Source organism: Ranitomeya variabilis, chromosome 1, assembly GCF_051348905.1.
Source record: "Ranitomeya variabilis isolate aRanVar5 chromosome 1, aRanVar5.hap1, whole genome shotgun sequence".
NCBI classification, from domain to species: domain Eukaryota; kingdom Metazoa; phylum Chordata; class Amphibia; order Anura; family Dendrobatidae; genus Ranitomeya; species Ranitomeya variabilis.
Genome location: NC_135232.1, coordinates 68,652,125 through 68,664,292, shown reverse-complemented (window position 1 = coordinate 68,664,292; position 12,168 = coordinate 68,652,125). Strand labels below are relative to the sequence as shown.

Genomic DNA, 12,168 nt, shown 5'->3' with positions numbered 1-12,168 from the left:
CTCATACCTTCCATCGCTTAAGTTAAGTAAATCCATCTGAAGGGGTTGAATCATTTTACAGCCAAGAGCTCTGCTAAAGCAGTGCTCGTGCTTGTAAAACCCCCAGGGAATGAATGGAAAGCGGGGTGACCTGTAGTTACCTTGAGTCATGGTGAGGCGCCCTCTGCTGGATGTCCTCATATGAACTCGAGCGTGGGAACTTTTCCAAGGCTCCAGTTCATGAGGACATCCAGCAGAGGGCGCCTCACCGCAACTCAAGGTAACTACAGGTCATTCCCCTACAATCCATTCATTCCCGGGGGTTTTACAGGCACGAGCACTGCTTTAGCAGAGCTCCTGGCTGTAAAATGATTTAACCCCTTCAGATGGATTTACTTAGTGGGACTTGACCTAAGCGACGGAAGGTATGAGATATTGTTGTTTTTCTAGTTTTCCTTTGTTACAGAATGAGGGTCTTCAGGTGGATTACCAGTATAATAAAATATTACAACACCCTGTGTCTTTATTTCATCAAAATACTTTTAAATAATGTGTGTGTGTTTTATTAACCATTTCGTTCTATTGGATTAATAATGGATAGGTGTCATAATTGACGCCTCTCCATTTTGGGATTAGTGGGACTTGATCTGAGCGACGGAAGGTATGAGATATTGTTGTTTTTTTATTTTTCCTTTGTTACAGAACGAGGGTCTTCAGGTGGATTACCAGTATAATAAAAAATAACAACACCCTGTGTCTTTATTTCATTAAAATACTTTTTACTATTGGATTAATAATGGATAGGTGTCATAATTGACGCCTCTCCATTATTAATCTGGCTTAATGTCACCTTACAATAGCAAGGTGACATTAACCCTTCATTACCCCATATCCCACCGCTACACGGGAGTGGGAAGAGAGTGGCCAAGTGCCAGAATAGGCGCATCTTCCAGATGTGCCTTTTCTGGGGTGGCTGGGGGCTGATGTTTGTAGCCGGGGGGGGGGGCAATAACCATGGACCCTCTCTAGGCTATTAATATCTGCCCTCAGTCACTGGCTTTACCACTCTGGTGGAGAAAATTGCACGGGAGCCCATGCCAATTTTTTTCGCCATTTAACCCTTTATTTTACAAGCTACAGCGCCCAAATTTTGCAAATACACACTACTAACATTAGTAGTGTGGAATATGCAAAAAAAAAAAGGGATATGAGATGGTTTACTGTATGTAATCATGTCTCATATCCTGTCGGGTTTGTGAAGGAGAAATGAAAAGCCGCCAATTGAATTATCGGCTTTTCTATAGAACACTGCTGCGTATTTCTCGCAAGTCACACTGCTGGTCCGTGTGTAATCCGTATTTTTCTCACCCCCATAGACTTTCATTGGCGATTTTTTTGCGCAATACGGTGACAAACGCAGCATGCTGCAATTTTCTACGGCCGTAGAAGACCATATAATACGGATCTGTAAAATACGGCTGATAGAAGCTGGGACATAGAGAATCATTGGGCCGTGTGTTATGCGTATTTTAAGGATGTATTTTCTGCGCTCATACATCCGTAAAACTCGCTAGTGTGACGCCGGCCTAAGAAGCAGCAACGTTTTTACTACCAAGAGAGCAGGTTGTGGTTGCAGAAAAAATGCTGCATGTGAACATATAGCCCGAGTGTATGTACACAAGATAATTATCTGCTGTAGACAATTTTACATAAAAAATGTGTCTCTTTGTAGGAAACACGCTACAGAAAAATTGTGTATTTTTTATGCATTTTTTTCCCAATCATTAGGCCGGAGTCACACTAGAAAGTACATATGAGAGGCGCAAAAACTACACATTGCACACGGACCAATGTTTCTCTATGGGGCAGCTCCTATCTGCCGTATATTTCGCAGCTGTATTTTATGGGTGTAGAAAATCGCAGCATGCTACGTTTCTCAGCGTAAACTCATATGAACGCTAGCGTGAGAAAATATTCAGAAAAATTCCCTCACTCGAGTTCATATGAGTTTATGCCAGCAGGGGGCACAGCACCGCAAGTCTACGATGCTACATTCCCCTGCATTCCATTCATTCCCCAGATTTTACAGCCAGGAGCACAGCTGCATTAGCAGAGCTTCTGGTTGTAAAATTATTTAACCCCTCCAGATGGATTTACAGCGTGGGATGTGACTGAGCGCCGGAAAGGTATGGAATATTGTTGCTTTTTTCTTTTTTTTCTTTTACAGAACGAGGGTCTTCAGGTGGATTAAGTGTATAATAAAGATTTTACAACCCCTTGTGTGTTTTTATTTCAATAGAAAACTTTATTCATAATGTGTGTGTGCATTATCAAACCTTTAATATTATTGGATTAATAATGGATAGGTGTCTCATTGACACCTCTCCATTATTAACCAGGCTTAATGTCACCTTACAATAGCAAGGTGATATTAACCCTTTATTACCCCATATCCCACCGCTACAGGGGAGTGGGAAGAGAGAGGCTAAGTGCCAGAATAGGCGCATCTTCCAGATGTGCCTTTTCTGGGGTGGCTGGGGGCAGATGTTTTTAGCCAGGGGGGCCCAATAACCATGGTCCCTCTCTAGGCTATTAATATTTGCCCTCAGTCACTGGCTTTCCCACTCTGGCGGAGAAAATTGCGCGGGAGCCCACGCCAGTTTTTTCCCCGATTTAACCCTTTATTTTAACAGCTAGAGCCCCCAAATTTTGCACACAGACACTTACATTATTAGTGAGCAATATGCAAAAAAAAAAGGGATATGAAATGGTTAACTGTACGCAAACCATGTCTCATATCCTGTTGGGTTTAGGAAGGAGTTAGCAAAAACCGGCAATTGATTTACCAGCTTTTATGCTTCCTAGCGCTGTATGTATTATAAATATATATATATATATATGTGTGTGTCTCACTGACATATATATATATGTATATATAGACTGTATATATGTTTTCAGGAATATTTATATTTGAGCCCATGGATCCATTATATGTCCATTTTGCAAGGTTGCGAGAAAAAACGCAGTACGGATGCCATACGGATTACATACGGAGGATGACATGCGTAAAATACGCTGCCACACCCTGCCTACGGATGACATACGGAACACTGTTTTGGGATCATTTCTGCGTATTACGCCTGTAAAAAACGGACCGTATTTCCCTACGTTGAGTGTGACTACGGCCTTAGAATGAGTCAAAAACCCTGCAAAAATGCTGAAAGAAGTGACGTGCTGCAGATATGACACTGCTTCAAAACTGCAAGGAAAAATTAAGCAGCGTGTGCAGGAGATTTCAGAAACCTCATCACTTCACTGGGACAGTAAAATCAAGTGATATTTTGCAGGAAAAACGTAACGTGTGCACACGCCCTGAAATCTCTTTACATCGGTCATTTATTACACTACTTATGATTTTATGTATTCACTTTAATGAAGATGAAGTATAAAGCTGTCATTAATCTCATTTATCACTGTTGCTCTTCATTGTTTATATATTGGATATTACTGGCAGAATCAGTAAAGATAAAGACGCCAATATGGACAATTATATTTACAATAGTAATTGATCACCAGTACTCCTCTGTGATTTAACAAGCCGCATAGACATTCGCCCTTATAGCCAAAGGCACACATTATGGCTTTTAGAAATGCAAATCCATTCTGTTAATGTAGTGTAAGACTTAAATATTACAGTGGTAGGATTTCACATCAGATTCCAATGGTGACACAATGTTCAGGTGATGTGGGGTCAAGATCTAGAGAAAGCTGCTAACCACTGAGCCAACCGATAGCAAAGTCCCTTGTATCTTTAGCTATCACTCTGTCCTGTAAGACCAGGTTCACACTTGCATTGTTTTTAGCTCTGCAACTTCTATACTGTACAAGTGAAGAAAAAAGCCGACAACAGATGACATTACTCTGCATCAGTTTATTTACACACATTGACCTCAATTACAAAAGTCACTTTAGTGTCATTAGATGGTTGTGGAGGTTATTAATGTGATCGTAACTTTAAAGGGCACAAATGAATATTATATTTCTTCATTAACATGAAACAGAGTAAGACAATGAAATGTCATTTCAAATCATACAAAACAACAAAATATAATAAATAACAGTAAAATCTACAAAGCATATTTAAAGGTAAATATAACTTATCTATCTTATTATCTATCTATCTCTCTAGCCATCTTTTCTATCTATCTATCTATCTATCTATCTATCTATCTATCTATCTATATATTATCTTTTCATCTATTATATCTATGTATCTATCTCATATCTATCTAATATCTATCTATTATATTTATCGATCCATCTATCCATTGTCCATCTATTATATCTCTCTATTATATCTATCAATCTATTATCTATTGTATCTATCCATCTGTTTATAATCCATCTATTATAATAGATAGATAATAGATAGATAGATTTAATAGATAGATGATAGATAGTTGGATAGACAGACATAACAGATATAATAGATGTATAATAGATAGCTATAATAGATGGACAGATTATATCTATCCATCTTTTATATCTATCTAATCTATCTATCTATCTATCTATCTATCTATCTATCTATCTATCTATTTATCTATCTATCCATCTATTATATCTATCTTTTAAATTTATCTATCCATCTATCTATTATCGATCTATTCTATCTATCTATCTATCTATCTATCTATCTATCTATCTATCTATCTATTATCTATCTATCTATCTGTTATCTATCTATTATATCTATCTACCATCTATCTATTATATCTATCATGTATCTATCTATCTATCTATCATCTATCTATTATATCTATCTTGTTGATCTGACTAGTCACTTCTCATGTCTACAACTTCCATACTTGCTGTGCGGCTGCAGCGAGTACAAGAACCATGTGCTCTTCATTAGACTCTGCACTCACAGAGGAGACAATCTGGACTTTTTTTGGGCTCAACATTCTTTATTGTCATTACATATTATGGATGAACTTTTCATGGAAATTAAGAGAGAAAATGGAAAAACACAAACAAAGCAATTCCACCACATCAGTATATGGAAGGATTTGCAGAATATTTACCGTAATATGGAACATCTTACGTCCAATTATTTATTTCTACGGATATTAACGTTTATATTATATAAGTATATATGATGATGTCCGTAAGAGCGCAGTGGAAAATGGAAATTAGTGGTGCTATATAAGAGATGGCTTTTTATCAAAATAGTAATAACTAAGTACCAAGTACCCTATGTTATTTAAATGTGCTATTATTATTTACTGATCTACTGTCTGCAGGGTATTTACTCATTTTGGGGGGGTTCTTGGGCTTTGTCTGTGAATTATCCACACTGTGAACATGCTTTTACACACTGTATGTATATACAGCTCTGGCAAAAATTAAGAGACTACCACATCAAAACCCTGTCATGGGCAGCCCAATCTCCAGACCTGAACCCCACTGAAAACCTCTGGAATGTAATCATGAGGATGATGGATAGTCACAAGCCATCACACAAAGAAGAACTGCTTACATTTTTGCGCCAGAAGCAGTGTGAAAGACTAGTGGAAAGCATGCCAAGACGCATGGAAGCTGTGATGAAAAATCATGGTTATTGCACAATATATTGATTTCTGAACTCTTCCTGAGTTAAAACATTAGTATTGTTGTTTCTAAATTATTATGATTTTTTTCTTTGCATTATTTGAGGTCTGAAAGCACTGTTTGTTTGTTTTTTAATTTTGACCATTTTTCTTTGCCAGAGAGAGGACGAAATACATATATAAATACATATCTGGCAGAAATGTATGTATATAGTTGTGGACAAAGGTTTTGAGACTGACACAAATCTAGGTTTGCTGCCTCATTAGTTTTAGATCTTTAAGGGCTGTCCCACACGTCCAGATAATTCCGGTACCGGAATAAATCGGTACCGGAGTTATCCGTGTCCGTGTGCCTGGGAACTCACGGAGGCCATACCGGCGGCACACGTGTGCCGCCCGTATGGCGAGTGGGTACCACACTGCATGGTGCTGAAGCTGCGATTCATATCCTCTCTGCAGTAACGTTTGCTGCAGAGAAAATATGAAGAATAGTGTTAAAAATAAAGATTTAGGTGTCCGCCGCCCCCCCACCCCCTGTGCGCCCCCCCGCTGGTCAGAAAATACTTACCCGGGTCCCCCGTCGGCTGTCGCTCCTTCTTGGTCTTGCCGCGGCTTCTCCTGCATGCGGTCACGTGGGCCCGATCATTTACAGTCATGAATATGTGGCTCCACCTCCCATAGGGGCGGAGCCGACTATTCATGATTGTAATTGATCGGCCCCACGTGACCGCATACAGTAGGAGGCGCGGCCAGACCAGGAAGGAGCGACAGCCGACGGGGGACCCGGATAAGTATTTTCTGACCAGCGGGGGGGCGCACAGGGGGTGGGGGGGCAGCGGACACCTAAATCTTTATTTTTAACACTATTCTTCATATTTTCTCTATAGCAAACGCTGCTACAGGGAAGATATGAATACCGGCTTCAGCACCATGTGGGGGGGACAGCGCTTACTGTAGCGCTGTCTCCGGCACGCCACACGGACCCCAGACGGAGAATGTCCGTGTGAGGTGCGTGTTTTACGCGGACCCATTGACTCTATTGGGTCCGTGTAAAACGTGCGCTCCCATGAACACTGACATGTCTCCGTGTTTGGCACACGGAGACACGGTCCGCACACGGTCCGCAAAAAATCAATAACATCTGAACAGATGCATTGATTTTTATGGGTCTACGTGTGTCAGTGTCTCCGGTACGTGAGGAAACTGTCACCTCACGTACCGGAGCCTCTGACGTGTGAAACCGGCCTAAGAGGGATATTTCTATAGTTTTACTGAAGGACAATTATCAGCATTTCAGAAGGTTTTACACTTTTATTGACAAATACGACTATTGACTGCATTCTCCCTTATTTCTCCATTGTTCGGCTCTTCGCCCCGGCAGCTGGATATGGGACTCTGGGCCAAATCCTGACTGATGGACGCACATTGTTGTCTCATCAGTGCATGGAGTTTATCAGAATTTCTGTGTTTTTGTTTCTCTACTTTTTGAGGATTGACGACAGGGTTTCAATGGGATTGAGATCTCAGGGGTTTCCTGGCCATTGATGCAAACGTTCAATGTTTTGTTCACCATCACTTAGTTATTACTGTGTGACATGGCCTCCATCCTGCTGGAGGAAGCATTTTTCATCACCAAATTGCTCCTGGATGGTTGTGAGAAGTTGCTTTTGGAGAATGATCAGACGCCATTCTTTATTCATGACTGTGTTTTTAGGTAAAATTGAGTGAGCCCCCTCCATGGATGAAAAGCCCCCACATAAGAATGATCTCAGGATGCTTTACTGTTGGCATCACACAGAACTTTTTCTTCTTTGCACATTATTCGAGATGTCTGAAACAAGGGTGAAGGGGCTTCAGCAGAGAAAATAACTTTGCAGGAATTGGATTGCAGAGGACGAGGGTAAAGTTACTCTCTCTGATGGAGCCCCTTTAAACTGTCTGGAAAATCTGGAAGAATGAAACACAAAAGTGAGACCTGTCATGGATCCTGTGTGACGCCAACAGTAAAGCATCCTCAGACCGTTCATTTGTGGGGACTTTTTATCCATGGAGGGGGATCACTTACAATTTTGCCTAAGACACTGCCATGAATAAAAAATGGGATCTAAACATCCTTCAAGAGTATCTTCTACCAATGGTCTAGGAGCAAATTAGTGATGATGAACAATGCTTCCTCCAGCATGAAGTAGACCATGTCACAAGGCAAAAGTGAAAACTAAGTAGCTTGGTGATCAAAGCATTGAGATTTTAGGTCTATGGCTAGGAAACTTCCCAGATCTCATTCCCACTGAGAACTTGTGTTCAATCCTCAGAAAGTGGAAGGAGAAACAAAAACACAGAAATTGCGATAAACTCCAAGCACTGATTAGACAAGAATGGGCTGTGATCAGTTAGGATTTGGCCCAGTAGCCGGTATCTTAATGGATTTTTCAGTACAAGTGAAAAATATATAATTGGTCCTAAGATGTCATTTCTATCATTATTCATCCAATCTATATATTGTGTATATCATCCTGCTGGAGAACATGCAATGCACTCTGCACACAGATATATGGGTTGGATTCATGATGCTGGAAATTAATCCCATTGTACCAAATCACAGGAATCCTAGTACCCATTATTCTCTGTCACCCATCTACACATCCGCAGGCTGCAACATCTTAATTAGTCTCCATTACACTATCTATAATAGATCTGATGTATATAATGTAGCTTGTAATCTGCGCAACACAACCAGTAACGCATGATTATTATCTCACAGCTATTTTTTTTTTTATGCTTTGGGGAAAATATTATATAAAAATCAATACAATAAACTGTAAAATCTCAGTATTATTAGTAACATATTGAACAAAAAAATATATATAAATAATAATAATAATAATAATAATAATAATAATAAATAATAAATATATATAATATATATAAATAGTAATAATAAAAAAATATATATATATATATATATATATATATATATATATATATATATTTATATTATATTTTTTTTTTTTTCTGGAGTGGGTTCAGCTTCTATGGTGTACTGGAAGTGCCCGGTGGATGATCAGGTGGCACTATGGTTATACATGAGCAGTGTACACAGTGCTTACCTTGCAGGCAGACAAGGTGGCACAGAAGGAGCCCGGGGATGAGCAGAGTCCACAATGCCTTCATCCTGAGCGAGTGTCAGTTGTGGATTGGAGACTTGGACACGTTCTATGAGCGCTCCCCTCCAGCTCTCTGTATTTATAGACTGCTGGAAACTATTTCTTTTGGCTCGGAGCCCAGGGGCTGATTTCTCTCGATGATTTCCTTCTCTGCATGTGCACACCTTTATCTGGGGTGGAGTCCGCTCCAGGTTCACATCGGTGGTGATTGTCACTTGCATTTTCTTACAAGACGTAGAAATGTATCTCATCGCGGGAAAAAGATGACAACTTTTGCTACTTTCAAGATTGCATTTCTTGCTGTTACTTTAAAGAGGAATTTAAACCTTTGTAACATTGTACTATTGCTCCAACGCATCTCAACGTAATGGTAAAATCTGCTAATATTTTGATATTGCGCACATGGCTCCTAGCCTGAGCTCAGTGTCTGCCCTCGGCCCACCCTTTTACTGTCTGCAGGTTATAGAGAATAGGAGGCTGAGGGCTTGTACCAAGGTAAAAACACAAGGAAGGACCAACTGGCTGACGTTATATGGAAAAGATTTATTGGGTATCTCCAGTCTCATGAAATCGATGACCTGTTCTTCGGATACGTTTTCAATAGCAGATCAGTTTAGGTCCCACACCTGGGTCCCCAAACCAATTATTTATTCTTAGCTCTGCCAGCAGCCGCATACAGACAGTGAATGGCCTGAACTGTGCAGCTCTGTTCAATATGTAGCAGATGTTGCCAGGTACTGCAGATCAGCTGCAGATACCTTATTAGATAGATCTCTTGGGCCAGATGAAACTGGTGAAAATCCATGCCAGAATGGCTTTATAAGCCTGATATCAAGATTATCATTCTATGAGTTCAGCTAAATGGGATCATGAATCCCATTCTCTGCCTGCCCAGCCTAACCGACAGATGCAGCTTGTACTGAGCAGTGTTAGATCTCAGCTGCAGCAGGGAGGAGGGACATTGAAGAGCTGCCAATCAGGTTATGTGGGGGAAGATTGATTTAAATATTCGTCAAGGATTTTACAGCCATTATAACATCAATTTCTAAAATAAATATGACATCTATTTAAAGGGACTTTCAGTGACGACTCACTTATTATTATTGTCTTATTGTCTGCAGTGCTGATATCACATCAACAGCGCTGCAGCCAATTAGCGAGGTTAGCGGCTATGAGTGGCTCACAACCTTGGCAGAGCCACTGAGCTCAATGATTGACGGCAGCGCTATCAGCGTGACATCAGCATTGCAGACAATAACAGACACCAGGAGCAGCAGCGTAGACTGGAACCGGATCCATGGAGGGTAAAGGAGTAAAATGGTTTTTTTTTAACCAAACAGTAGCTGGGGGGGTGGCTGAGGTTTTACAAAAACAGGAAAACCCCTTTAATATTGTACACAGTTTGTAATACGAAATCAGTTCTCCAAGGAGAAGATTCTTAAGACAAACTGCAAGCAGCGTTTTCGATGAAGCGCCTTTTCCTGCAACTTTGCAGCTACTGTTTTTATTTTATTTGTATAAATGTATTTGCATAAATTAAAAAGTGAGCGGTATCCAAGCTGAAGCTGCCTGAAGGACGGACAATCATTTTTTTCATCCCTTTGCTTCTTTACAAACGTGAACCAGTTAAAATAAGCTTGAAAGACTGAACATATGTACAACAAGGTATTTTTACATTGCTGACTACCTCTTGAAGCTCATCAAGAGAATGCCAAGAGTGTGCAAAGCAGTCATCAAAGCAAAAGGTGGCTACTTTGAAGAACCTAGAATATAAGACATAATTTCAGTTGTTTCACACTTATTTAAGTATATAATTCCACATGCGTTAATTCATAGTTTTGATGCCTTCAGTGTGAATGTACAATTTTCATAGTCATGAAAGTACAGAAAAATCTTTAAATGAGAGGGTGTGTCCAAACTTTTGGTCTGTACTGTATATATATATATATATATATATATATATATATATATATAAATACCTATACTATGTGTAGACATTTATTTTGTCTATTCTATTTTAACCTGTCAGTGTGGTTTTACATCACACCGCACTGAATCGACGGCTTCTCTAAAGGACACTGGTGCGTATTTCTTGCAAGTCACACTGATGGTCCGTGTGGTGTGCGAGTTTTCTCACACCCATAGACTTTCATTGGTGTTTCTCGGCTGAGATAAGGTGGAAATCGCAGCATGCTGCGATTTCTCTCGCACTTCGAATACGGCCGAGAAAACAACAGATGATGGGAGCTGCCCCATAGATTAACATTGGTCCGAGTGCTATGCGAAAAAATCGCATAGCACTCGTTCGTATTACGGTCTAGTGTGACTCTGGCCTAATAAACGTATTAAAAACTAGTTTTGAACTCACCAATGTTGTGAACAAATAAGCTACTACCATAATGAGGAACATGTACTCATACATGAGACCGGTGTGAAAAACACACAAATAGTCATTGCAAACCATGAATACACCGTCACCCCTCCACGTCCGACAGCTCAGTGAAACAGGCATCGGAATATTTAGACATTCAGTCGAGATATTAGTTGTACATAGAAAAGTAATGTAAAAAAAAGGTAAATCCCTATCATCAACATAATACTGAGTAAAAAAAAAGCTATAATATATCAAATAAACAAATCAAGATATCACATAAAATAAATAATTAGTTGTCTATGAAGTGAGCAAAATAAATTAAAATCAAACCCACCTTAAAAATGTCCCACATTAAATGCAAAAAGCAATCCCATGTTATAGACAAAATATACAACAAAACAAAATTACAAATAAAGAGGCAAATAAAAGCTCATAATCATTAAAAAATTCAGTTTTTCTGTTTGTATGTATTTTTGAGTGTTTTATGCTTTTTTATTAATTATATTTCTATCATTGTATACTTTTTTGTAATACTGATTTTTTTTTATTGTGGTTCCTGTGTGACTTGTCGGTATTGGATATTTAGAGCATATATAATTACTTTGTATTAATTTGTGAATATTATTGTCCCTGGCATCAGTTACCGTGTATTTCTTTTTTCTGCTATATTACAGGGAGTTTATTGTAAGCATTACACTGGTTAATAGTTGTAGCTTATTTCTTTGATTTGGAACATTCTGCACTCATCGGCAAAATTTGTAAAATCCCAGAAAGCCCCTAATGAATGTCCCTGTGTCCATACTCTAGGCTAAGTTCCCTCAGTAAGCTTTTTGGAGAGTTTTTGATTTTACAGATTTTCTGCACCATTTCTTCACTCGTTAAATAAAATAGGTTACTTTTTTCGACTATACACAGCATCAGAAACTCACCAAAAATTCACTGTGGGAATGTATGAAATTCTGTACTAATAGGTGATTGCTAATATGACGTTCACATGTTGCGTTTTTTGTCACATTTTGTCCCCCAGCTTTTTTTCTGTGAA

General features: G+C 39.2%; 1 protein-coding gene across 1 annotated transcript in view; it reads right to left on the bottom strand.

The window, feature by feature from the left end:
- LOC143805499 (C-C motif chemokine 20-like) overlaps nt 1-8,840 on the bottom strand; it is a 115,223-nt gene extending 106,383 nt beyond the window's left edge. Inside the window, exon 1 of the mRNA XM_077284944.1 lies at nt 8,696-8,840. Within this exon, the coding sequence (XP_077141059.1) occupies nt 8,696-8,759 (64 nt within the window). The 5' untranslated portion in view covers nt 8,760-8,840. The remainder of the gene's footprint in view (nt 1-8,695) is intronic.
- Between the last annotated feature and the right edge of the window lie 3,328 nt (nt 8,841-12,168).